This window comes from Aythya fuligula, chromosome 5, assembly GCF_009819795.1.
Source record: "Aythya fuligula isolate bAytFul2 chromosome 5, bAytFul2.pri, whole genome shotgun sequence".
Lineage (NCBI taxonomy): Eukaryota > Metazoa > Chordata > Aves > Anseriformes > Anatidae > Aythya > Aythya fuligula.
Genome location: NC_045563.1, coordinates 58,308,259 through 58,335,883, shown reverse-complemented (window position 1 = coordinate 58,335,883; position 27,625 = coordinate 58,308,259). Strand labels below are relative to the sequence as shown.

Sequence of the window (27,625 nt, the reverse complement as noted above, 5' to 3'; positions counted from 1 at the left end):
GGCGGCTGTGCCCCCCCAGTCCCCAGTCCCCCCCCCCCCAAGCACGCGTACGCACGGACGGACGGACGGGCAGACGGACGGACACACGGCCGGGCGGACACACAGCCACGCACGCACGCCGACCGCCCTGCGCTGCGAGCGGGCGCGACCCCGGAGGCGATCCTGGAGAACAACCTCGCCCTGTCGCTGCTGCCGGCTCCCGCAGGGCTGGACCCGGGGAGCTGCGTCGCGGAGCAAACCTCCCCCAAAGGGCTGAGCTCGCCCGCCTGGTGCCTGCAGCCGGAGCCGGCCTCCGGCTTGGCAGGCAGGGGCCAGGTGTCCTGGAACAAGTGCGGCCCGGCGGGAGACTGGCTGCCCGGCGGCAGGCAGAAGGTCTGCGAGCAGATGGGGTCCGACGTCCGAGACCTCAACGCGCTGCTGCCCTCCGTGCCCTCCCTGCCGGGCAACAGCAACTGCACCATGCCGGTGAGCAGCGCGGCGCAGTGGGCTCCCGTCCTGGACTTCCCCCCGGGGGCCTCCTACGGCTCGCTGGGGCCGCACTCCTTCATCAAGCAGGAGCCGAGCTGGAACGGGTCGGACCCGCACGAGGAGCAGTACCTGAGCGCTTTCACCGTCCACTTCTCCGGCCAGTTCACGGGCACGGCCGGGGCTTGCCGCTACGGGCCCTTCGGCGCCCCGCCGCCCAGCCAGCCGCCCTCCAGCCAGGCTAGGATGTTCCCCAACGGGCCCTACCTGCCCAACTGCTTGGAGAGCCAGCAAGCCATCCGCAACCAGGGTAAGGGCAGCGCTGCCGGGGGCCCCGGCCTCGGGGGCCGTCCCCGGGGGCACCCGCGTAGCCTCGCTGGATGCGAACAGCGAGCCCGGGCCGGGGTCGGCCGAACCGGCCCTGCCCGCTACCTCCCCGCCTGGCCCCGGGGAGCCGCGGGAGCCCCGAGCCGCTTCCCCGCACGCACCGGGCTTCGCTCCCCAGGCTTCGCTGGGCCGTATCCCGAAGTGGACACGGGTCCCCCGACAGATGCCGGCGGGAGGGCCGGGGGAGCCGTGCCCCGAGGCCGCGGCCCTCGGCCGTTCGTCTGCCTCTTGCCGGATTGACCTCGGGAGCGCCGAGTCCTCCCCAGGCCGGAGCTGCGCACGCAGGGGCGGCTTTTGGTTTCTTTTCAGCATCTCAGCTGTGCGGCGCCGCGCACCCCGCGCTGCCAAACTCGCGTGGGCTGCGGGGCCGGCTCGGGGCAGCTCCTCAGGAGGGACGGGGCTTATCGGCCACCTTTCCTTCTCCCCGCTGCTGGTGCTACCGCGCCGAGGGAGGCAGAGCCCGCAGAGCTTCGGGCCGTGCTTCCCGCTGCTCCCGCCGGCCCCGGAGCTGCGCGTCGTGGAGCTCCGGCCCCGCACTGCCCGGCCCGGGGCCGTGGGGCCGGGCCGAGGGGGATGGCCCCGGCGGGAGCCGGTGGCTTCGGGCTGTCCCCTTGCGCCCTGGCGGCCGGGGGGCGAGGGAGGAGGCCGAGGCCAGGCGGGAGCTCCGAGCGGCCCGGGGGGACGTTTACATCAAAGGGGAATCTCGGTGCCGCTGCCCCGGCCCTGCTGCCCCCGGCCCCTGCCCCTGCCGTCGCCGAGCTGCGGGGCTGCGGCGTCGGAGAAGGCGGAGCGGGGCGGCAGGGCCGCAGCCCGGCCGGCAGAGATGCGCAGCATCCCCGGGACCCGCAGGAGGCTCGGCCGCGCCGGGCGGGCGGCGAGTCCCGGGAGTGCCGTGCGGCGGTGCCAGCAGGGCTGGAAGTCGCGCGGAGCATCCTTTTGGTTTTGGTTTAGAGATCTGAAAGGATTTTAGAGGGCTTTTAAGCGCCGCGCAGAAGGAGCGGCCAGGAGGGCGAGGGGATTAAAGCCGGCCCGTTTTTAAGCACCCCGAAGGGAAGCGGAGCGTCTAACGCGCAAGACCGAGCAGGGCCGAGTGCGGGCAGCCCCCGCAGCCCCCAGCCCGCAATCTCCCTGGGACAGCGGCAGCCTGCGGGCTGCGGTCGCGCCCCGGTACGCAGGTGCGTGTGCCCGCGGAGCCGTGCCGGCGGCGGTACCTGGCTGCAGGGAGCTGCTCGCACCTCCCGGGCCGGCTCCCGTGCTCCGGAGTCCTGCGGGAGCCCCGGGGAAGGCGCGTCCCGGGGAGCGGGCGCTGCGGGGCGGCTGCCTCCCTCCGCTCGCCGCGGGGCAGCGCCGGGGCTCGGCCACCGCCACTGCAGCCACATGCGGCCGGCTCCTCAGCAAGAGGGAATTCGGCAAAGGGTGTATGCTTTTTATTATTATTTTCCCTTGGTTGTTTTTATTTATTTTTTTTTTTCCGGGGATGGATGAAATGTTCTTGCTTTCGCTCTCCTCAAGGTTGAACTCTTGGTTTTCTAGCCGGTTCTTCCGACCGTGGGAAAGACGTTACCTTGGCTCTGCGATGACACTTCTGCCAAGTCTGGGGTGCGGTGTGGGGGTAGGGAGCCGAGGCTTTGAAACCTCTGCCCAATTTTCCTCTTCTCGTTCGCCTGTCTCTTTCATCCAGCTGGGCTCCTCCAACAACTGGATTCCTCCAGCGGGCCCCGTTCTCCAACAGATGTACAACTTTCAATTATTTTCAGCACATTTTAATCAGGCCTGGCTTTGATAACGCCCTAATTAAAGAGACCTCGCTATCGGCAGCTCGGTTCAGAACTCAACTTTCTTATCACATTCCTGAAGCTTTGGGTCAGGCAACACCGGAAAATGCGGCCAAAACATCGGACTGCTCCGAGCTGAGTTTTGAAGGTCACCAAAAGTCTGCGCCGGGCCAAAAGTAGCGTAGAAAGTGTCAGTGTTTTCTGAAAGTTTTTTATTATTATTATTATTAAAAAAAAAAAAAAAAAAGGAAAAGGGGAAAAGGGAGTTGAAGGTTGAGTCTCTACCCTGAGGGCTAAGGGAGGAGATAAGGAGCGAGAAACAGCTGTGGGATGGGAGTCCGTGAGGTACCGGCCTGTCAACGCTGTTTGCATCGCCGCGAAAGTCGCTCTGCTCTGCTCCTAGGGCAGGGGCATGGGTGATAGCCTGGGCTAGGAGAGGGTGAGCCCGCTTCTGCCCCGGTCCCAGAGTGCTAGGGCCAGCTTAAGATCATCGCAAAGGTGAAGGTTACAAAGTCTTCAGGTTGTTTATTGTTTGTTTTGTTTTCTTTTTGTTTTTGTTTTTCCTCCCCATCGCTCCCTTCATTTCTCCTGCGCAATTCCGCAGGTTAATTAAACCCTGTAATGTCGCAGGATCTGTCTGCAGAGACAATAAAACGGAGAAGCCACAAGCGGCTGGCTCCCTTTGCTGCCTCCCCACTTCGGGGGCTCGGCAAAGCCCCAGTGGTGGGCTCTGCGGCGGGCACAGCGCCGAGCACCCCCGTAGCAGCCAACGCAGCCATATCCCGGCTGCCAGGCGGGGCTGCAGAGGATGCCCGTGCTGCAAGGAACCGGCTGCGAGCGAGGAGCTAGCGCTCGTGCTTTTTGGGTTGTTTGGGTTGTTTTCCCAGCCCGCGCTGGGCTTTTTTGTTTTGGTTTGTTTTTTTGGAAGAGCGGCTCTCGGAGGAGCTCGGTTCTCGGGGTAAATGCTGACGAGCCGAGAAGCCTCTGAGATAATATTACTTTGTAATTACTTTTTTAGCTGAAGTTGTTTAGCCAGCTCCAAGTCATTAATGAAAGTTGGTGTCCAAGCACCTGATTTACGATTTCGTGTCGGCCCGGGGTCAGCAGAGGTGGTCTCTTTCCATCTGAATCTGCTCGGCGTAGGAAACAAAATAGGCTGTTTATTATTTTGGAGAGCAATTTTCGCTGAAAGGAGGAGTTTTATTTTTGCATGTAACATTCCGCCTCTTTATTGCAGACTCTTCAGAAAGCTGCTCTTAAAAAAGAGAGAGAGAGAGATTAAAGGGTAACTTCTAAATTGGAAACGGCAGAGGAGTACACAGAGCAGATGGGAATCTTCCTCTTTAATATGAGCAACGATTAATGAAAACATCCTTTTTATTACCGAAGCCGATCTGTTCTCTTTAAACACGAACGAGACTTCCGACTGTCCGCCCCTCGGAGCGGGCTGCCCGGCCCGCCTCTCCCGCGGGGCCGCCCCGCGCCCCCCGGCTCCCCCCGGCTCCCACCGCTCCCGCAGCCCCCCAAGTGCGGTCCCGGCGGGTAGCGGGGAGCGCAGAGGAAGGGCAAAACCCTCGCCGCGGCTTTTCCCCCGCCGTGCCCAGCAGCACCGGGGCGTGGAGCTGGGGCAGCCCGCGGCGGCGCCTCATGCTCGACGCCCTGCGGGAGGGAGGCTGGCGGCGAGCTCCGGGCCGGGCAGCCCGTGACCCCCCTAACCCCGCTGTGCTCTCTCCGGCAGGTTACAGCACCGTGGCTTTCGATGGGACTCCGAGCTACGGCCACACGCCGTCTCACCACGCCGCACAGTTTACAAACCACTCTTTCAAACACGAGGACCCCATCAGCCAGCAGACCTCGCTAGGTAATTCCAGGCGCCGCTGTCGGAGCCCGGCTCAGAGCCTGGGCTGCCCCAGCGCAGGGCGCGCCGGGGGCTAACTCTCTCCCCCTTCCTCTGCAGGGGACCAGCAGTACTCGGTGCCTCCCCCGGTGTACGGCTGTCACACCCCCACGGACAGCTGCACGGGCAGTCAGGCCCTGCTCCTGCGGACCCCCTACAACAGGTACCGCCGCCGGCAGGGAGCTGTGCCCACCTGCCCTCCCCTCGGTTCGCGCGGGGTGCTCGGGCGGGGTCTCTCCCTGCCGTGTCCTCCCAGCAGCTCTCTCTTTGCTGCGAGGAAACGAGTTCAGTTTTCCCTTTCTCTAAAAACAAAGCAAACAAACAAAAACACAACAAGACACACGGTAAAAAAGAAAAGGAAAAAAGGAAAAAAAGAGGCTGTCCCTCCAGCCTGGCCCCGCCGAGCTTTCCGGGGCTGGGTCCCCGTTCCGGGGAGACGCTCTCTTGGCAGGTGCCAGCCACCCCAGCGCAGCGGGCACACACCTGGGGCAGGGCCCGCTGGCGCCCAGGATTTGGGATTTGCTCCGGTGCGCTCTTCTACCGCCCGGGCCGAGAGGAGAGGCACGGGGCAGCCCGGCGGAGCCCTGCCCGGCGCCTGCCGCTGAGCATCCCGCGCTGCCCGAGGCCTCTGCTGCGGTCCTCGGGGTGCAGCCTGCGCTCGGCGCGGCCCGGCCACGTCTGGGGAAAGGCGGCGGCGGCCTGCCCGGCGCCGGGAGCCCCCGCTCCCGCTCCCCCCTATTGCGGGGAGGGTGCGGGAGCGCTCACCGGTGGGCAGCAGAGGGGGTCGGGCGGGCAGCATGGGATGAGCGGCCGGAGGCTTCGGCACGCAGACCAGGAGCCCTCCCGATGGCTCCCAGGAGTGGAGGGGACCGGCCTGCAGAGAGGTTGTTTTCTGAAATCGGGGCAATACAGCTATGGGGTTTCCTTGCCGGGAGAAAGGTGTGTTGGAGCTTTGCTCTAAGCGCGAACTGGCCTTGCAAACAGAAGGGCCCGTTGCAAGAGCGGTTTCCCATTTTCTTCCCTCTGCTGTGGGGGCTGGGCGCGCCTCTCGCAGTTTTACAACGTGTTTAGTGAGCAGAGAAGTTCCCCAAAATTTATTCTTCAACTTTTTGTGAACTTGGAGCCCGTCCCGTATCTTCGAGTTGCTAAGTAACTCTAGCACACAAAACAATATGCCTCCGCGAAGGAAGCCGCGAGCGGCTCCTCTTAGAGGCCGGTCATATCATCTCTGATTAATCAACACTGGACGCGGGACAACAAAATTCTGTCACTTCCAGAAGCCACTTCTCTAATGAACGTGAGTTGACGTCAAGGGAAGGAGGGAATGAGGTAATGAAGGAAGGAAAGAAGCCTATCCAGAGAGATTAGCCTGCAGAATAATTGGCGGGGAGAACTCCTGCGCCGAAGTGGCAGAGATTGCTCGCCTCGCAGGGAAATCTATAAATATGATTTGTGGGGAGGCGTCGGGAGGGCAGCTCCGAGCCGCCGCTCCGGGAGCGGGCCGGGCCCCGCAGCTCTGCCCCCGCTCCGCGCCTTGCTTTCCTCGCCTATCCCCCAGAGCGGGCATTTTCGCATGCAGGGGAGCGATCCGACTCTGCTCCCCGGCAGGTTTGCTGCTGGCCTCGGTAGGGTACGGATTAAGCCCTTAAACCTCCCTGGAGCCAATACTGCTGTGCGTGGGGCGTGTAAATCGGGGCAGAACTTGCTGCAGCTGGAGGGAGAGCCCCTGCAGTACAAGGCCCGCTCCGGCAGCTCAGCCTGAACAGGTGGGGGAGCTCGGGGACCCTCGTCCCCACCTCCACGTGTTCTGGGGAGGGAAGCCGGGGGAAAAGCGGGTTTCCCACTGCACGAGTGCTCTTCCTAGGAAGTGTTGTCAAGGGCAAGGGACGGCCGCTTACACTGCGAGGCATTAGCCTAAAGACCAGCCGCGCTCTTTCTGTCCAAAACCGCTTCAGCGGAATCTCCTACTTGCTCCTGAGGCCGCATTTATTCCGCGTCCCTTTGCGGAGCTCCGGTTTGCTTTCGCAGCCCGGGCGCGCTCTGCCCTCGCTCCACAGCCTCGAGGCCGGGCCGGCCGCTCCGCCTGGAGCCCTTTCCCTTGTCTCCCTCACCGAGGCAAAGCATCCGGGGAGGCGAGAGCTCGAAGCTCTAGCCGAGAGATCGTAATTCTCGTGCTGGAAGCGAAAGCATCTCAGCAATCCCTTGCTCGCCGCTTGCTGCGCGGCCCGCCCCGCTGCCAGGGAGCGCTGCGGCCGGGGCCGGGCTGGGGCCGGGGCTGGGGCAGGAGCAGGGACCGGGGCCGGGGCCGGCTGCAGCCGTGCCCCGCTGGCCGCAGGGCCTCGGGTGGCCGCCGCTGTCCAGTTCGTCACGGCGAGGATGTGAACTTTTCTACCTCGCGCTGTTTAATGTAGTAAACATGCCCGATGCTGAAAATTTACTGTGAGTCACACTTACAAAGACTTTAAAAGCGGAGGAGTCTCGGTTCAGATTATAGCTCTTTCTGCGCAGAGGTCAAGAACTCGGTAATACCGCGATGCAGGCCAAAACAAACTCTATATGATCTACTACTGGTTTCCTTTTAAGTTCCCTTTTTGCTCAGCTTTGACTTCCTTTTATTCCACTCCAACTTACATTAATCCCCGTTGTAGAAACGTTCCCCCCCCCTTCCTCTCGTTTCTCTTTAAAAGCATCTCCGTAATGAAAATAAGTTATTTTTAGTGTCTTCTTTGCGGCCATTTGGAGGGCCGGCGGTTCAGATTGGAACCAACGCAGGCACATCCCCAGAGACCCCGCTTTCCTTCTCGTAACTCAAGGCTCATTCAAAGCCGAGCTGCTGAGCGGGGCCGTCGGGTCCGTGAGATCATCTTGTGGGGCTGTCAATACCAAAGGGCGCAGATGGAGCTGCCCGTGTCCTGCTCTCCGTCACGCGTCAGACGCGAGACACCCGATCCTTCCCTCCGCGGTGCCCGGCGGCCCCCGGGCGACCCGCGGCCACCGCCGGGCTTCTGGGGGCGCGATCGCTGCGGGACGGCGGATCCGCGCCCCGCCCGGCCGCGCCCCAAACCCCGAGCCCTCTGCCCGCAGCCTGGGGCAGGGGCCACGTCCCGGGGCCGTGTCCTCAGGCTCCGCTCGCCCTCTGGTTCGCGCAGAGCCCGGGGCGGCTGCCTGCGGTGAGCCGGGCTGCTGGCGGAGGTGCAAGGCGAGGGGCGAAGCGCGGCTGTAGGGTGGCGAGGGCAGGAGGGGGCTTTGGGGGCGGAGGTGTGGGCAGCGGGCCGGGGCTTCGCCCCGCTCGGCAGCTTGTTCGGGGCGCTGTCACCCAGCCGCCGCATGCAGTACAGTGGCTGCGAGCTAGTGACAAGATGAATAAGTGTATTGCTTTATGAAAAAGCAAAGGAGGGGAAAAAGTGGATATTGTGGGGGAGGCTCTTATAAATGAACTGTCAAGAGAAAGAAAGTTAAAGGGAAATCTCCTGCTGTAAATGCATCGGGCGGGCACTTCTAATAAAAATCAGGGTCCTGGAGGAATTAATTACAGCAGCATTACAGGAAGAATTCGTGGAATTGCAAAACGTAGTTGGCACAGACCAGCACGAGCTGCTATTGCGAATGGGGAAACTGCAGGAGAGTTTAACAATTCCTGAGCTGATATGCAGGACATTGTAGTAGCATAATAGCAGTGCAGACACACTAATGAATAATAGTGTCCAGTGATACTGACAAATGATATTACACATACTTCGAGATTGAAGTCACTTAATTTGTTTTTATATGCAAAAGCTTCCCACTGGAATCTGACTTTTGTAGGTTGCTTCTACCTGCCATGCGGGGAAAAAATAAAAAGAATAAAAATAAAAAAAAAAGAATGACTCCGCAGTCAGAGCGGTATCAGCTCGCTTCCCAAGCCCCGCGGATTTGGGTGCGATCCATCACAGCAGACGCGCGTTTGTCGGGCATCCATCACGGCGCCCGTTTGCGGGCCGGGGGGTTGCTCCGCTCCGCTCCGCTCTGCTCCTTGCCGAGCCCCCGGCGCCCCGGGGCCGCGCTCCCTGCAGCACCCGCGTGTGCCGCGGCCCCGCGCCTTCCCAGCCCGCGGCCCCGAGCGCGGAGAAAGCCCGGCGCGCTCCCGTCGCGGGGTTAGTTTATCGCTCAGCCACTCCATTTTTCTTCGGCTTGTCAAGCCCCTCTATGTAGTCCCATCCATCAGGAGCCACGATAGCTGTTTCGCTCCATTAGCCACGTGATCCTTCCCACTCCCGGTTAAAGCAGTTAACAGATTTGCCTTTTTTAAACAAATAATCCGCTTTGTTAGCCCACAGGTCTGCCTCTCTTCGTTTCATTGATTTCAATGTGCCAATATCGGATGTGACTTTCCTGTAAGGAAAACTTTCCCGATCTTTACAAATTTGTAGTCTTGCAGATTAAAAGAGACTTTTCACGGGCTCTTCTCTTCTCTTCTCTTCTCTTCTCTTCTCTTCTCTTCTCTTCTCTTCTCTTCTCTTCTCTTCTCTTCTCTTCTCTTCTCTTCTCTTCTCTTCTCTTCTCTTCTCTTCTCTTCTCTTCTCTTCTCGACATCGATAAAATGAATTCAGTAAGATAAATTAACTTCGTGCTGTTTTGACATTGAAAAACGTTGACAAAATGTTGCTATTTTGACGTATCGGTTTTCAATTGATCACAACGACGTGGTTCTAATTCTAGCTATTTTCGTAACAGCGACAATTTATACCAAATGACCTCACAGCTTGAATGCATGACATGGAATCAAATGAACTTGGGCTCCACGCTGAAGGGGTAAGGCTCTTTTCTTCTTCTCCGACCTGTTCCCGCTGTAGCTGCGTTTCCCGACGTGAATCCGGCCGCTAGCACGAAACGCTACGGGCCGGGCTGGCGGCGCAGCAGCCGCCCGTGCCCCCAAATAAAGGCCCGAAGCTGCCCCGGCCCTACACAGCCGGTCCCGGTCCCAGTCCCGGTCCCGGTCCCGGTCGCCCCTGCCCGAGCCGTCGCCCCTCGCTGCCAGCCCTCTTCCCTTTCCCGCCCGCCGCCGGGCCCTGCGTCCTGTGTCCCGGCCCGGCCGCCTCCCGGTTTCCTTCCTCCCGGCCATTGTCGCCCTCCCACCTGCCGGGAAGAGGCTCCGGCCCGCCTCCCCCGCGGGGTTTCCTGCCGCTGGGCGGGCAGGAAGGTCCCGAGGCGCCGCGGGGCCCCGCCGGGGTGGCGGCCACCGGGCGGGCAGCGAAGCACGAGGAGCGGGGCCGGTGCTGCGACGAGCGGCAGGGTTCAACAATTGCCCCCCGGCGGGCAGCAGGCGGGGTGCGAGCCGCTGGGGTGCTGCCGGGGTGCCCCTCGCCCCATCTCCGACTGGTGCCGCGAGCAGAAGAGCCGCCCTGCGATGCGAGCCAAGAGAAAGCCAAGGCTGGGCTGCTCTGCTCGGAGCAGATGGTTATGGAAACGCCCCTACCGAAGGTAGGTGTCACCAGCCCGCTTTGGGATGTTCTCGGTACCTAAGCATGTGCTGACACTCTCGAGTGAACAACAGGAGACATTTAGAAAAGCCCACGCAGACCTACACTTTCACATAGCCATCCGTACCAGTGGAAACCTCGTTCAATACGGACGTTGCCCATATTGCTCAATGCTGTAGTGTGATGAAGGAAAAAAATTGGACCTGCTTCTAGCTCATTCACAAGTGGTGTTTGAAGGTCAGATGGTAGCATAGTAAACTATCTTGGAATGGCCCTACTATATTGAGTCCGAGGAGGTCTGTCAAGGAGATCCCTTGCGGTTAAGAAGATCCCCAAATCCCACAGTTGTGTACAGTTCTGTGTCTTTGCTGCTGGTTCTTTATTTTTAAAGGTTATTTCCTTTTTTTTTTTTTTTTCCATAAGTGTTTGTGATTTCCTCTTTAATCTGTACCCTTTAAAGATCAGTCATTGCAATATTAGACACTGTTTTGTCTCTTCTGAAGAAAATATCCTGCAAAATGGAGAAACACATCAACCTTGACTGAGGTCCAAGTTATTAAAGCAAGGAAGAGGTTATTCTTTGGGGAAGTCAGTGAAAAAAAAGACACAATAGAAATATTAAAGGAGTACTGAACAAAATAAATGGCTTTTTACTTGTCCAGGAGTCAGACTGTTAGCAGTGTAAAGTATGTGACCTAGGATGCTTGAAAGGGGAAAAAAAAAAAAAAAGAGAGAGAGAGAGAAATCAAGATGAATGATCTATGGTAAAACAAAGCTGAAAGTTTTGGTATAGGCCAAGATTGTAGAATCTGTGGAAAATCAGTGCTAGACATAGCCTCATCTCTGGTAATATGAGCCAAAATAGTTATCTGTCTTTTCTGGCTGAGAGTTACAATACACAGTACCTCCAATCTCAGTTGCCATGAACATAAGGTATTCTTCCCAAGATTTACATCTTTAAAATATATGAACTGTTCATAAGCGATTCCCAGGCGTTTAGTATTTCAGATGCTTTTCTTGATCTTGTAATTTAAGAATTTTGGAATCGGTCTTTCTGTTGAAATGTGGAGCTTCCAGATTCTGTCCAATGCTGACAGTCCATGTTTAGCTTCTTGCCTTGGATTCTCACCGGCATTTCTTCCTGGCTTAGCGTGCATTGTAATAAGGAAGAAAACATTACCGGTAAGTTCTGCAAGTAGTTGGACAACTCCATGATTGTCTGAAGCTTAGGGGTCGTACACTTTGTACTTGACAGTGAACCACCAGTTCAGTAGCTTGTTCTTGGGGTTCATGTTCAGCATCAGTTTGATATACCGAAGGGAAGCTATTGCCATCTATTTTAGGTAGGGTTAGTTAACAGCTTCTGTGCTAGAGCTGTCTAGCAGTTTCTCTGAAAGCATTCTGGGTTTAGCTGTTTACATTTTTGCCAATATCTGTTTGGTTAGCTGTAGAATTCTGATTAAAAGTTTGAAATCTGGCAACCAAGACTTCAGGTGGTGAAAGCTGACAGCAACAATCATTCCTATTGAGCTGTGAGAAGGGCAAGAAGTTTCTTTGTTTCTGTGGGTTCTGGTCTTTGAGTGCCTTCAGTAGGTGTAAGCATTAGGGCACAGAAGAAGGCACGGCCTGGGCATCCAGACAAGGTTGGCGTTAAAAGGTATGGAACAGAGTGCCTGGCTGGGCATCACTGTCTGGTGGAGAGGGGAACATAAGGGGAGCAGAGGTGGTGTCTTCTGACAGAGCGTGGCAGTGTGAGGGACTGGCAGGTGAAGAGGAGAGAGGTGTGTATGGGGAAGCAGATAGAAAAGGCTGCAGCTAACCTAGTCCAGAACATGGAGTAGGTTCCTAAAAGTTGAGTTCTAGATGTTTCTACTTGCTGGCAAGCCAAAAGGAAGTCTCATAGTCCAAAATAAGCTGCTCTCTGCAAGGGGTCGTTAGTAGAGAAGATGACAACCCACTGCTGCTACCGCGTAGTCTGAATGCTTTGAATCTGTGTGGTAGTTTCACTTAGATTTGGAATGCCAAAGACTGAGTTGAGGTTGTGCTTATGACTTATGTGAAGTCAGGGCCTCGGACGAGGGAAGAACAGCCCATGTTTGCTGCCTTGTGAGCTAGTGTTTTGGTTAGGTGTTGCCTGTTTGTCTGGAGACTTCTCAGTCCCATTCTGAGCTTTGGGTGGACAAGAGGGAGGGCTGTCTTGTTGGCTGTGGGAGCTGTCACATAAATGGGCAACTTCCGAAATCTGAAATGAAAATTTCATGGTTAAGGCAGTGAATGGCACTGTTTGCTGATGGCATTTTGTGGTATTTTGTTTGGAGAAGCTGAGACCTGATTTATACTGTTGAAGGAAAGCCATGGGTCCTTTGGTTATTATGCTGAAAACTTGGGTCCCAGACATCTCAAAATGGATGTCCAAAATTTGCAGACACCTTTTCCCTCAGCTTCTGTCCTTAATATCTTTGTGTTGCTTTCTTATTTGTACAAGGTGGAAAATGATGGCTTCCCTTATAGTATTTTTGTGGAGGTAGACCTCGTGACTATACAATCCTCCTTGATAGTTTGATGAGGTCTATATAAAAGGGACATGGAAATAATTTATACCAAGCAGGAAATGATATGGCATAGTAGGCAAGAAGTAGAGCCACATATCCAACAGCAAGACTTAACAGAAATATTGCAGAGTTTTCTCTTCAGCTGCTCGAGTAAAAGTTATTTTTCTGACAGTCACCTGAAATCATATATATATCTATAACCAGACAATTTTGTTTTTTATTTTATTATTTTTATTTATTTTTTTACTCTTTTGGTTTTCCTTGCATTTTAAATGATCAGCATATTGCATGGACTTTTGCTGTTTGCTGAGGTTCACTGGAAGGAAAATTATGTATAATCTTTGTAGAACACTATTAAAACTGCATTTAAAACAGATTTTGTTTACAAGTGAATTGTAAACGTTTTTCTGTTTACCTATAGCAATATTATTAGTAAAATTTGGAGGTGTAAAACTTCCTAGTTGGGATCAGTTCTATAATCAACATGAATTGGCAATGGGCAATGACCCATGGTCTCTGACACTCGTCCCTTTCCCACTGATAACTGAGGATCTTGTTTTGGATCTCGTGTTGGGTGAAATCCTGATTCCACTGAGGTCAAAAATCCCCCAAACTATTGAAGTCGATGAGACTGGAGTCCCCTGAATCCGGTGCCTTCCTGTCACCAACCAGCTGGTTTTCTCATAGAAGATGGCAGAAGGGCTGTAATCTGTGAAATCACATTTTTAATGTTCCTTTGCCTTGGAAAGCACAGATAAAAATGCAGCTTTAAGCTCCACCCTCTGTGTAGTATTAGACAAAAAGCAGGCAGAAACATGATCTTCTATATAACTAATCAGAATCTCTTTGCTGTCTCCATACATATTTTTCCCAGGGTGCTAGGATGGTAAATATTTTAGCAGAGGGAATTAACTCTACTTCTCTTCCTTTATGTTCTGTTATCAACGGGACTAGCCCACACCCTCACTTTGCCTCATTTTTGGCTCTGTTTCTAAACCCTAAAATTCCTGTTCCTGCATTGAAACACAATTAAACTGAGGCTTAATGTGGTGCCTGTTTTATGTAATCTTGCTTTCTGGCTTTTTTTATTCTTCCAAGTCTGAATCTCATGAATCAATTTGTACTCACATTTCATCTGAAATTTTCTAGCTCTCTTCAGTATGCCCTAAAGCTTCCCTTTTTTGGTTTATGAAATAATAATAAAAAGCTTAACTTTTCAGATTAAGTTGTAACTGGGTTATACATTAGACAGACAATTTCAGTTTAACAAAGTAGAAATGGTGTGAGAGAGAAATTGCAGCTTGATTATTTTTTAAAAAATATTCAGATTAGAATGTCATCTTTTATGAGTTTTTTTTTATAACCACTTAGATTGATACAACTCTTTAAAGCTGCTCTGTTTTTCATCACACGTTCTCATCTGTAAAACCTTCATTTTTATTAATCTTTGTACAATCTGTACAACTTTGAGATTAATCATTTTAAAAGAGCTACTCTCCGAGTGTTAAGGATTTGCTGGACTAATGGTAAATGCAAGTGCTTCTAAATATTCTACAACACATAGCGCTTGCTTAGCATTTTATGTTGCACAAGGATCAGACTTTGTTTCCCAGTTATCTAGAGTTACATTTTATGGATTTGTTTCCAGGTCTGTTTCTGGCTGCCTAGAACCAGAGAACAAAATATACCGAGCTGTTTTTTCACCAACTAACTGGATGAATTATAAATATTTATAGTCCAGTTCTGCCCCTGTCCTGTTCCCATTGAAATTAAAGGGAATTGTATATTTACAAGCAAAGGCAGAAACAGGCTGGGAAGCCAAGTCCTTCAGTCCTTACTCGAACAAAAATTCCTGTTAGAAACTGACAGGCCGGTTTGTTTGTGTCTTGCCTTGCTTACTTTTTGAGTCCTTTTAGGACTTGTGAAGGGATTGGTCTGGTGTCTCTCCTATCTGTAACTCTGGGGACTCTAGTATTTCGACTCTTCGCCTCCTGCTTATCCCCCCAGCCTCAGCTGAGTGTCTCTGCAGCTGGGGGAGGCAGCGCAGGAGCCGTGGCTGAGCTGCCAGGCGTGCTGCGTGCGCTTCCCCGGGCTGCGGTGGTGGTGCCGGGCAGCCTGTCCCGCAGGAGGGAAGACGAGTGTCCGAGGAGCCTCCTTTCCTCACCTACCCTGAGTTAGCACTGCTCATCCGAACGGCACAGTATATATCATTTGGGGGGTGTCATCTTTTTAACTGACAGTACAGTTGTCAGTGGATCTGGGATGTACGATGTAGCTGTTACAGTGCTTTGGTGGAGACCTAGGATATTACCTAGTCTGGGGAGCGTATCAGGACAATTTCTGTTCTGATTTTTATGATTTTGGTGGCCTCTGTGTATGAGGCATTGTCTGTTTGCCTAGTTAAACATAGAATGCCTGACTAGAAAAGATGGAAATTAGGAATTTCCTACCCTCTTAAGATTTCCAGTTACTTAAAGTACGGGAGGTATAAAATTCAATGGTTATTTGTACTGCTCATCTACATAGGACTGCATTGCACCATTATCTTATGTATGCAGTAAAGCAGGTGTTTGAGTTTCAGTAATATATTTAGAAGATTTGTGTGTATGCAAATATATATATGTAGTTTTGCATCAGTTTTATTTTAGCATATAATTTGCAGCATCACAAAGCCAGACAGCTGTATAAGCATGGTATACCTTTCGTGGCATATACCATGGATGCACTGAGTGAAGAGGATGGAATTAAAAAAAAAATGTATTTCACAACCAGGTTACTATTGATGCAGAGTGAAGGTTGGACTGAATAGTGCAGCAATAGGGACTGGTGGTGAAAACTCCCCTTCAGCGTTCCAGTTTCTTCACTAAGCTGCAGGAGCAATCACCTGTTAATTTCTGTCTCCCTGGAGGCCAGATTATTCTGTAGGGCTTTGTAGTGAATAAATATCATTTTAAACAAGGAATCTCCTGATGGATTGTACTGTCATCACCCAGGTGACCATGCTGAGTACCAGCCAGGGTTGATGAGAATGTTACCCATGTAAAATGGGAGCTGTGATTACCGCTTATTAAAACGTCTCTCACAGGGAGCTGTGGCTATTCCCTTGTTCATATACCATGGGTGAAGAAGCTCTGAAAAGTTTTAATGTTCTAGGCTTTGCAGTTGTGTGTACAGTTATGGTGTAGTATAATTAGAAATAATGGGAGGAAATTTGAAGAAGGCTGAATGCTGAGGAAGCCTTCCCAAATAAGCAATAAAAATTGAGGTGGAGATCATCCAAAGGATAACTCCCATCCAGTGTCACTCTTGAGGGCACAGACAGGCTCTTTGTTCTATTTCTTATTCCTGGGAGGAATTATTTCAGAACTGACTGGTCTTTACAAAAATGCTCATCACCGAAAGACGAAAACCATGGGAATTTGGAGGGAAAGTTAGGTTGGGTTTTGTAGCCTAACCTCTTACTGCATGTTGTTGTTTCTCCTTCTAAAGTTTCTGTCCTGCAAATTCTTATCTGACTCAGTGTCTCTGTTGTAAGGTGTAAAGTTGCTAATGCAGGCATGGATGAGAGGTTGCACAGTTACGTGGGGTAACTAATGCTGACGTTCATATTTGCCATACACTTGCTGATGTATTACAGATCAGCAACAGCTTCTACTATGGAAATCCATCCTTATATATATATCAGTTCTTATTTCTGTTTTGATTTGTGATTAACATGGGCATCACCATAGACTGGGTGCTTTTCAACTGTTTTTTGTTGTTGTTGTTGTTGTTATTGTTGTTTTTTAACGTCTGTGGAGTTTCCTGCCTTTAAATAGAGAGGAAAATTCAATACTAGTGGGGAATGGGAGTTGTGCAAATGATAATTTGTTACTTGTATTACGGCACTAAGAGCCACATTGGACCCTGAACAGAGAGGAGACCCTGTTCAGTTAGACATAGTATGTGTCTAGAGAGGTATTTAATCCATTTAAATCAGACAGTGGTATTTTACAGAATGTTACAGATCAGAGATACCTTATTGCCACCACCCTACAAATTACTTCGTTATAATCACTCGGTTGCCAGTTAAAATTGAAACAAATGGAGCACGCTTGCCTAAAGGCATAGCCTTTCATTTGAATGGCCAGGTGGAGTCAGGATTTGAATCTGGTATTTTACCAGCAAAGGACTTGGTCTAAAGGATCGCATCTGCCAGGTGGCAGCCTGCAAGCTGCTATGTGGACGAGTAAGGAGGAATGTGACCTGCATGCTGCAGTAAGAGCTGTTCACAAATACTGCTCCCCTCCTGCTCAGCGAAGTTCACAAATGGTTGAGACGTCTCCCGCATTCCAGTTCCACTGGCTGTTCTGCAAATCACTTAAGAGGTTTAAAACTTCCTTGTAATTCTACTCTGCACATGAACTTTGAGTGAAGAGAAAGGAAGGACCAGTGAAATGAGAGCCTGGGCCTCAGGGACCCCTTAAAATTGCTATTGCAAGCATTTGGCAAAGACTGGGATAACATCCTATGTATCCATCTTTGTCCCTAGCTGTGTGCCCTTGGGCTTTGTTCTGGGCTTTCTTATTTCTAGTGCAGTGTAAAATACGAACACGTACTGTTGCCAGTATATATTCATACATGTGGCAATGTCCACACTAATGTAACATTTACATTATTTTTACGTTAAGAAGGTTGCGGACAGGAAAAACAGCAATATCCCTGATGTTCTGGAAAGCAGAGCATAGGATTTTGCAGAATAAGTATAAGTAAATGAGCATATGATTGTGACACCCCAAAACCACAACAAAAGTTACAAAATTTTAAAATTGTCACAATGCTGTGTAAGGAATGTTGATAATTTATACCTTTTTATTTATTTATTTATTTTTATAAGGGGTTAATTCGTAGTGTATCCTGCAAGTTGATATGTGGGATAAATAGTTTGGACACTGATTTGTAATCTCTGTTTATGAGTACATGACTGCTATTCTTATAAATGTCATCACTTTCTTGGTAGTATCTGGTAATATCTGAGTCATGAGGTGCTGACAAAAATCCACTGCACTTAATGTGAAACTTGAGGCATTTTGCTCATTCCAAAAGATATTAGCAATAGCCAGCCCCACATTTAACTGATAAATAACGTGTACATGTGCACATGTGCACATGACACAGCTATGCTGCTATGTGGATTTTTCCCCTTACCTAAAATCTTTGTGGAAATGTGGAAATGCATCAGAGTTCAGATCCATGGCTTTTTTTTTTTTTTTTTCTTTTTTTTTTTTTTCTGGACAGTCTTAATGGATACTAATAGATGTATGCATGGAGTCAGTGCATTGTGCTGGAAGGGAGCGGGTTCAGATGAAGGTGGAGCAGGTTTCCTGTAGTGAATTCCATTTGAGCTTGGATAACCTGGCTACAAAATCAAACTCTACATATGTTATCACCAACTTAAGAAAAGAAACCTTTCAAATGGAGCTGAGTAGTGAAAAATATTTCATTTCTCCGTTATTCTCCTCTTTATTTACAGCCATACAGCAGGATATGAAAATGAGAACCACAGTGCTCCCATGTTATACAGCTGTGGGGCCCAATACAGAATACACACCCATGGAGTTTTTAGAGGCATACAAGTGAGTATAGAAGGCCATTCTTCATGGGGAAGTAAAACTGCTGCCTGCTTGTAATGGTCACTTACTACTTACTTCACTGGTTTTTATAAATCCATCCTTGATTTCGGTTTCCCTGTGGTATCAATGCTTGACATAAGTGTCATGACTTCCCTGAAACCACTGAAGTATAATACAAAGTTTCTTTCTGAAACAGTTGTTTAAAATTGTACATTTCTCCTTCTAAAATATATCTGTGAAGCAGTTATTCCTGACCAGCTTTTCCAGATGGTCCAAGATTCCGCTTCCAACTTCTAGCTCCAGCCACTTTGGCCACGTGAAGCTTCTGTGGCTACAATGGACCAAGTCTGATGACTGCGTAAAAAGTACTAGATGACATTTTGCTTTTAAGGATTTCTGAAGCTTTACTAATTCAAACACATTTCCTTAAAACAAAATATAATAAGTGATTGTTTCCTAATGACTAAAGAAATATTTGGAAGGAACTTATCATTCATGGGAGTTAATTTCCTCCCTTTCTGAACAGTTATATCATTGATAAATATCACTGTAAAAAATATACCTTCTTAAAACTGATGGCAAAGTCATCACATAGTGCTTTTCTCTTCTGTGTTTCTCTTTCTGTGTTGTCAACCTGCATGAATGTTTTTAGAATGTTTTATTCTTTTCTCTATGGTTTAGTAAGTCATTATTCAGTAGCAAGTTCTCAGAAATAGGCTCACGAGCCAGCTTTTTGTTGAGTGAATAAAGTAAGCATGGACATTGTTTATGGAAGTTAATTATCCCAGAAGGAGAAGATCACCTTTGATGGAACATTGTGACAGAGGCCAAAACTCATTAAAGCTGAACTATTCACCACTTCCACCTTTCTCTTGTTTTATGTTTTACCAATTTGTATTAACCCAATACATATTTTTTCCCATACCCTAACTTTGTATGAATATTTAAAATATTTAAAATATTTGAATATTTAAAAGAAGGGAATGTTACTCTGGCTAATGCTCTTATCTATTACACTGGAATACACCTAAAACTATTTCATATGCCAAGCAGTGTTACTATACCTGAGGTTGGAATGTGGCCCATTTAATCCTGCATATAAATATCGGTGAGAGAATTTAGTGAGTAGAGTTTGCTGTGTTTTACCTTCAAATAATTTTAATAAGCTGGAAGTAACAGATTAAGGCATACTAAGGTTGTACTTCATTAACACAGAATAAAATACAGTTGCCTGTTTGCAGTGTGGTATATTTAAGTATCTCTTTGTCATGGAGAAGTGCCCTTGAGTGCTTGCCTTTCAATGTGCTAAACAAAAGCTTGTGAACATACACGTCTGTCATTGTAGGATGTCCGACGGGTGCCGGGAGTAGCACCAACTATTGTCCGATCAGCAAGCGAGACAAATGAAAAACGTCCCTTCATGTGCGCGTACCCTGGCTGTAACAAGAGATACTTTAAGTTGTCCCATTTACAGATGCACAGCAGAAAGCACACTGGTAAGTGTCAGCGTTGATGGCTATAAATCAAGTTAGAGCACTGGACAGCAGAATGGCTAGGGCGATTCTGAAACAGTGTAAGGTGCACGAGATGAACTGCCAGGTCAGGGGCAGTGAGAACGTGCCAGTTGGGGTAGATGCGTGCTGTCACTGGGGCAATCCCCCTTTCGGATGAGAAGACTGTGAATCTAGCAAAATACAACACAGAGCAGCCCTGACAGCAAGTAGATCACCTCTCTCCCTCTCAGACCGTTAGAGGACGTCATTCAGGGCCATGAATTTTCTTCTCCTTTCTATTTTTCTTTAATTTAGGAGCATCAAAGCTTGCTCCAAAATTTAACTGTTGTTAACTGCTAAGAAGTTCCCATCATCTTCTCCCCCTGTATAAGCCGTGTCTGGTTGGGGTTGGAGGCAGGGACTGGCAAAGGAGCTTGCTTGCTCTGGGATCTTTTCATGAAGAATTGAACTTGAAGCCACTAATTCGTATGGTAAGATCTGGGTTCTATCCGATTTTGGGCAATCCAGTTTATGTCTCAAAATGTGGAAATAACATGTCCTGCTGTATCTTGCAGGCTATTAAAAAGGTCTATTTCCCCTATTGGAAGATTTATACTGTTGGAAGTGTGTAATTATTATGTATAATGTCTTCAGATATGCATCTTACACATTTTTTATTGCCTATCATATTTTTATTTAGACAGCTCTTTCTGTGCTAATTGAGAAATCTGTGAATAAAATCTATAAAAATGGGTGTTCAGTTAACTGTGAATATAACAGAAGGTCAAAGGGATAAAACAGATAACAGGAAGGTAGTCCATACTGTTGTGACTTAGCAGATTGTCTAATGTTTCATTAAAAAACAGTTGCAAACTTTTCCTTTTGGATACTGTGTGGTGACATGTACTTGCATAACGCCATGATAGGTAAGAAATGAACATTACAAAGCATTTTTCATTTCTGAACATGCAAGCTGCAAAATACTCAGATGACACCTTTGTTTTTGCTTAGATTACAGATGTGAGATAATTTGGATTGTAACAGTAATTTAGTCTTCCAAGCCAAAGGTCTACAGAAAAGCTATTATATATTTTTTTTTGTAAATAATTTGGGAACAGAAGAAAATTTGTAGATCTTTTGGGGCACATTAACAGCAGTATTTTTCTTGAGTATGCCTAAGCAGTTCTGAATTTTTCTCATAATCACTATTTCTTTCATTTCTAAATTGATTTACTCTGTACCTTAGCAATCATAATTTGTTTGGTTTGGTTCTGCATTTTATTCCATTTGGTTGCTCGGCTTTCACAATATTATTTTTGGATGCACCACAAGGACACATCTTACATTTTTTTTCCCCTTTAAATGGAGAAGATATCTAGCATTATACTACTTATAATCAAGGCATGTAGAGTCAGAAAATCCCCAGAAGACATAGGGGACAGGACTAGAGAAGTCTAGCATCCCTAGAGAGACTTCTCCCCATATCTTTGAGGTTGTAAACACCCCTTCCTTCTCCTTTGGTTTATGCTATAGTTAAACAGGGTATAGGATTTTTTTTTTTTTTTCTCCTCAAACACCTCTTCTGGTAAGGTGGACCCAGATCTTTCTAACATTATATTTTGATATATTGACTATAAGACTTTTTTTTTTTTTAACTTTTTTTTTTTTTCTCTCAAACGTTTGCAAGATGCTTTCTCTAAGCGGCCAGCTTGACTCCCAAAGTTTGTATTTGCTGATAAAAATGTTGCCATTGGTAAGACGACGCAAGTTTTCAAGGTTGGCTGCAGCTAAAGAGAGGAAGCTAGGGGATATGGCACTTCCAGTATGAGAATTGCTTGGGTAATTGGTTAACTTGCCTGGCTGAGGCGTTCACATTTAGGATCAGAAGGGATTTCTCCCCTTAGTCAGACTGTCAGGGACAGCTAGGTTTTGTTCCTCAGCCTGTTGTATAGGTACTAGCTATTTGCTGTGATTATCATCTGGAAATTGTACTTACTAAACTCCCAGCTGCTATAAATACTTAGGACATGATGCCCTTCATTTCTTGTCTGCTCCTGTAGCCTGTTGGTCCTAGCTTTTGGGAGTGCTTGGAGAACTATGCTGTATGGGAGCATCTGGAGCAGGCAGTCTGTGAACGCTCTGAGTTACCATATTTTCTTGGCTGCTTGGCGCAGCGGAGGGTCTGGACTTGGTGCCCATGTGGTCCTCCTCAGACCCATGCTCTTCAGTACTCCTGGGCAGTTGAATTGACTGCTGTGGTGTAAAGCCATTTCCAGTCTGCTGGGTAACTTCACGTCTTTTCTGGCTATCTGTCCCTGAGCTGTGCCTCCTTGCGGAGAAGCTGGTCATCAGAAAGGTGTGTGGGACTGTCGCCAGGGGAGGTTCAGCCTAGACATGAGGGAAAATGTCTTTACTGCAAGGGTGGTGAAACACTGGGACAGGCTTCCTAGTGAGGTGGTCGATGCCTGCAAGTGTTCAAGAGGCACTTTGACAATGGCCTCGATAACAGGCTTTAACTTTTGGTTAGCCTTGACGTGGTCAGGCAGTTGGACTTGGTGATCTTTGTAAGGCCCTTCCAACTGAACCATTCTAAATCAAAAGCAAAATTTGCAAACCAGTTGTCTCCAAAGGCAGATCAATCATTGCGATGAAGAATTTGTGTGCTTTGTTGGTAATAGCTATGATAACTACAGCTGACACTTGTCTTCATCTTTTCTCCACCTCTTCACTGTTAGGTGAGGGGATATCTTAACAGACCAGTATGACTAAGGTTGATGTTGCTGGTGCTTGTTGATAATCATGTAGCTGTCTCAGTCTCTCTGATCACCTTTCTGTCCGTAACTCAATGAACTATGTAACACCAATACTAAATACAGAAATTGGGCTTGATGGAGTTAGCAAACTCACTTAGATGGAAGGTAGTTGGTAAACATAACACCTAATGTCTTACTAAATGAAGGGCTGCATCTTTTCTTCTTCCACTCCAGCATTTTGATGGGGAGGAATCCTGACGAGCCATTTTGAGGTTAGAACTGACAGATATTAGCTCAAGTGGAGTATAATTTGTTTGTTTGCCATACCTCTCTACAGACAACGTATAATTTTACGCATCCTACTGTAAGATGGTTCTGTATTCACACATGGGTTTGAAGCTCTTCCACCTTCCTTAGTGTAAAATTAGATCGATTTTTAAATTATGGACACGATTTGAAAATAAAGCATAGCATATATCTCCTATTTAAACAGTAGATTGTATCCTTACAGAATAATGTTGACTCTTGCTTATCTTTTTCCTTTCTATCATAGATACTTACAGAGAACTTGGCTCATCAGGTCTTCCATTCACCAGTTGCAGTATTGCAAAATTAAAAAGGACCTAAAGCACAAAATTGGGTTCTGTAATCTGTTCTAACCAATGTTTCAACATAGCCTTAGTTGAAAATATGTTGACATTTTGTACCCTCCAAGACTGCTTATCCATTGTTAACAATGCCTTTATTGAAACATGTACAGCCAAAAAAGCTTTTTTCTTATCTTGGTGTATTTTGCTGCAGGAGATAGGCCCTGAAGGGAAATGCAAAAATACATATAACTTTTCAGCAGTTCAGCAATTAATGTGAGTTGTAGTCCTGTAGCCGACTTCAGAGATTTCTTCATGGAAACAAGTTGATGTCTAGACCTTCATTAATTTAATGTATGGAGGAAACATCGCCATTCTTGCTTCAGCCCCTTTGGGTGTAGCACCACACGTTGGAAAAAATCTGGGTTTGCCCTGATGAAAAACGGAGCACTTTTGCAGATAAAATACTCTCTGCCTTTTTGTTAGGCATATTCTTCAGCCTTACAGTGCTCAACTGCAGGCATGAGTTTCTACAATAAAATCATAGAACCTGTAAATCAGGAAGGAATCCTTTATGTGGTAGGGGACTCGGCTCTTGGTGGTGAATTTCTGAGGCTCTAGGTGGTGTAAGTAATGGTCTAATAACCATTTTTACACTACTCATCTAAGAATCACTTCCTTGCTTTGACTAAGCCAATATCTTTTCACTATGGCGTGTTACCATGCTGCTAAATGCCTCACAGCCAGTGCAGTTCATCATTGCAACGCCTTTGAAAGACAGAGCTATATCCTCTGTATAAGCAATGATAAAGGGGTGTCATTGTGCTTGAGCTAGGAACTGCACAGGCACTCTTGCAAGAATCTAGTGTGGTAACGTGTAGGTTAGCATTTTTTTGCCAGTTTTCCTTTGGAATACCTGTATCTTCAGTGGGCCATGGGAGACTGCTGGGCTGGATGGACCTTTGGCCTTACCCATTATGCACCACTTTTAGGCTTTCATTTCTGTTGGATGAAATAAGATCGCTTATGTATTTAAAATTTGTGATTAGTTTTACAGCAGTAATGATGTCTTCTCGCACCTGAATTGTGTCACAAAGGTGACAGAATAAGTTATCTATGAAGGCTCCCTATTAAACAGAGACAGAAGTTTTCTCTAAGTTTGCTGAAGCAAATGATGTTGAATAGAAACATGCTACACTAGTGCAGTAAAGCTGTGATTACAGCATCGTGCTCATTTGATTAGTTGGATATAGAAGCAAAGAGGTTTACGGTGGTGAAGTGAGTATAGACAAGCCTTCAGATTCTCATTCAGACTTGCCATCTTTAGTTTCAAAATCAGCCTCCTCTCATGTTTTCTTGTTAGCAGCAGGCTTTTGCTTTTGCTGCATGCCTTAATTAAATGGAATGATTATGCATGTTTGTGCTACTGCTACAGCAGTGCTAATGTCTGCTTTCCTATGCATCTGTGCAAATTAATTTTCACAAGAGGAGGCGGGCATTCTTCCTCTAGTTTAAGTTAATCTGCTTTGAGCAAATAGGTATATTTTATTAAAAGTATTTATTGTGATAAATGCAAAGGCTGATTCAGAATTCTGTGATTGTTGAGCTTCTAATTTTCTAAATGTTTTTATAAATATTGTTCTAGGAGAACTGCTATTCCACCTATCCTCTCTCATTTTGACCATTTCATTATGCACCAAGTGTAGCCTTTTTGTTGCATGCTGTCTTTTAGTAATGAAATGTAAATAATTGCGGGAATCTCTGAGTCACAGGTGAACGGACTGGTGAAGCTTCATCTTCTTCTCCTGGTTTGTTTTGAAATTGTATAGGGCTGCATAGGAAGGTGACAGTATTACAGGATATTTTTTGTGCATTGAGAGATTTCAGCTGTTTAATGGAGGGGTTCTAACAGTCCAAGAGTCCCTTTCTGTATAGTCATTTAATGAGGCACCAGCAGACCTTTTCTAATCTGGGACATTTCTGTCACCCTGTTCTAAAGAAATTTATGGAAGTTAACAGGTATGTGTCAGTTGGCTTTGGCAGGCATTTTCCTTGACACTAGCTGACATGGAAGATGTAGAAGGAAAGAGAAATTAGGATTTCTGTCCAAATATTATGCTGCCCATTGTTTGTTTACCTTTCATCTTCTGCAGTGTCAGTATATCTCTGTGTAAGCATCGATTCCTATGTGCATTGGTTAAATTTGTCCTCAGTTTAACCAAGATTATATTTTAAAGTATAAAGAAATATTTTATTGTGCATGCCATCAGACCTCCTATACCGCTTTATTCAAATACTTCCTTAACTATCTTCTGCGTTTATATTGCAATTAGCAGACAATCATCCTGTCACTGCATTCTGCTCTGCTGACATTCCCCCTCTTAAATCTGCCAAAGGGCTGAATTCCTTGGAAGTAAGTGGTTTCTGAAAAGCAGGCACCCCCCTGGGAGTCCTTGTGGTCAAAGTGTACGGAACTATTTCAAACACCTGTGGCAACTTTAATCCCTTATGCTAATAAATTAAGCACAGCAGACATGGAAGTTATCCACACCTAGCTCTGAGAACCAGTAAACTCCACTGGGTGACTGTCACAGGAAGTTAACTTGTTCTTGCAGATTTAGTTGCTTTTGTGAAATTTTGATCTTAGCTACAGCAGTAAGAATTTGGAATGCTGCTCTTAATATGCTACTTATGCTGTTACCTAGAGCAGAAGGCTCCTCCTTTACACGAAATAGTACTGGTATCTAAGACCACAGTCCTGTACAAATACAGGATAGCTCTGTCCATAAGCCTTTCAAATGACTCCTTAATTGTTCTTACCTGGTGTCTGATGACAGGCTGAAAAAAATTCTTCTCAAAGCAGAAACGTCTGTAGCCCTGTGATCCAATATGATGCCCACCTATCCTAATGATTTCAAACAAGTATTTCTATAAGACACAGCAGTTAATTGTCACAAGTGATGAACAAGACGAACATGTCATCACAGACATATTCCTTTGCAGTACCTAGTACCTTACATTTACAGATCCCATTCAAGATTGCAACTGGTGCTCAGAAAAACTTTTTCCTCGTCATAATATAATTAGAAATGCAGACACTTAGAGTGAAGATTCATGAGTGATATGTATTTAAAAATACACCTGGAGAAATTAAACCTACTCCACCCTCTATCTTCAGCTGCTTTTTGTTCTTTAGGTCCTTCATGCTTGATCTTTGTTTTGTATCTCAGCTTTCCACAGTAGATAAAGCAGGTCCCAGCTGGTCTAGTGTGTACCTTCCAGATAAAGCCCAGGATCTTCCAGCTTTGCCGTGAGAGGTGCTTCCTTAGCTCTTATGCTGAGACCTCTCTGTAGGGCTGAGGCACTGGAAACAGACTTTGTGTAGGTATAATTGTAATTACATCTCAGTCTCTTGCAGGATTGCAGTGTTGTGCAGAAGGGCCTTAGAGTAGATGAGAATCAGATCTAAGATGTCATACAGCTCCTCCTGTAACAGCACACAGATTAAGTCTTTTTATGCTGGCCAAATCTTCATCAACTCTGCAGTATGCTACAATCCAGCAGTGTTTCCCTCTTTCCTCAAGGTCCTTGATTTCTGCGTTTCTTTTTGAATCCTTATGTGTTTGGTGAAGCCCTTTGCATAGAAAACCATATTCATCTGAGACACTAGCTTACAGGGATTTCAAAATCTTTATTTATTTATTTATTTTAAGTCAGAAGCTTGCTTTTGATCCTAGGGAGAACACATCCTGAAGAGCTCAGCTGAATTGGACAGTGTAGAGGAAGCGTTTATATTCACATGAGGCTTTGCAAAAATCTGTGTGCTTGCCTGCGGGAGGTGTGCAGCTACATGTGAAATTCTGGTGCTTTACAGAAGAGAAGTAATTTGTGTTTTGCAGAAGAATGTGTGGTGGAATTTCTGTGGTGGAATTGTGCTCTTCATTTTCTTTTAATTCATTTAGTACAGTTAAAATTTGCACCTCATTTGTTTAGTTTTTACTTCAAAGCCAATTTAGAGCAAACTGCAAGTTGTTCCCTTGTACAAATGACGTATAACTGAAACAGCTGGAAAGAGCTTAATGTGGTTTTCACAGAAATATAAAACAAAATATTTCTGTTCTTTTCCAGAAGAAAACAATTTAAAAAAACATGTAACCTTAAAGTTTTTTTTGCAGCTTTTGCCTAGTGGATCATTTTTCAGAATGAACAGATTTAAGATCAGTGACAAAGTGGTAAAATTGTGCCAGCCCTACCCTACTGATTCCAACACAGCTGTATGGTTTTATAGCAAATGAGACACTTTGCCTTTCACTAGATTGCTTCAGAAATTAAGTCTGCGTTTCTTATTGTAACACATTGAATCTTCAGAGTCTAGCTGACGTGTTCCCCAGTTTAGCCACATTTTCTGATAAGCCATTTGTATTTTGCAGGTGAAAAACCCTATCAGTGCGATTTTAAGGACTGTGAACGAAGATTTTCTCGTTCAGACCAACTCAAACGGCACCAAAGACGACACACAGGTTTGTTGGCACTGCACCTCTACTCTGTAGAGTTCTCCTCTATATGTGAATTGTGATCCAAAAAGCGAACTTGAAATTTCTATTTTCCTGATGTTGTGTCTGCTCATGCACAATGCCAGCAGTGA

At 47.6% G+C, this 27,625-nt stretch overlaps 1 protein-coding gene across 2 annotated transcripts in view; it reads left to right on the top strand.

Annotated features, from left to right (window-relative positions):
* Positions 1 to 384: 384 nt before the first annotated feature.
* Positions 385 to 27,625, top strand: part of WT1 (WT1 transcription factor) — a 32,588-nt gene continuing 5,347 nt past the window's right edge. For both annotated transcript variants that reach the window (XM_032189171.1, XM_032189170.1), the window contains exons 1-7: positions 385 to 775; positions 4,366 to 4,488; positions 4,585 to 4,687; positions 9,238 to 9,315; positions 18,048 to 18,150; positions 19,493 to 19,643; positions 27,411 to 27,500. In XM_032189171.1, coding sequence (XP_032045062.1) covers positions 385 to 775; positions 4,366 to 4,488; positions 4,585 to 4,687; positions 9,238 to 9,315; positions 18,048 to 18,150; positions 19,493 to 19,643; positions 27,411 to 27,500 — 1,039 coding nt within the window. The remainder of the gene's footprint in view (positions 776 to 4,365; positions 4,489 to 4,584; positions 4,688 to 9,237; positions 9,316 to 18,047; positions 18,151 to 19,492; positions 19,644 to 27,410; positions 27,501 to 27,625) is intronic.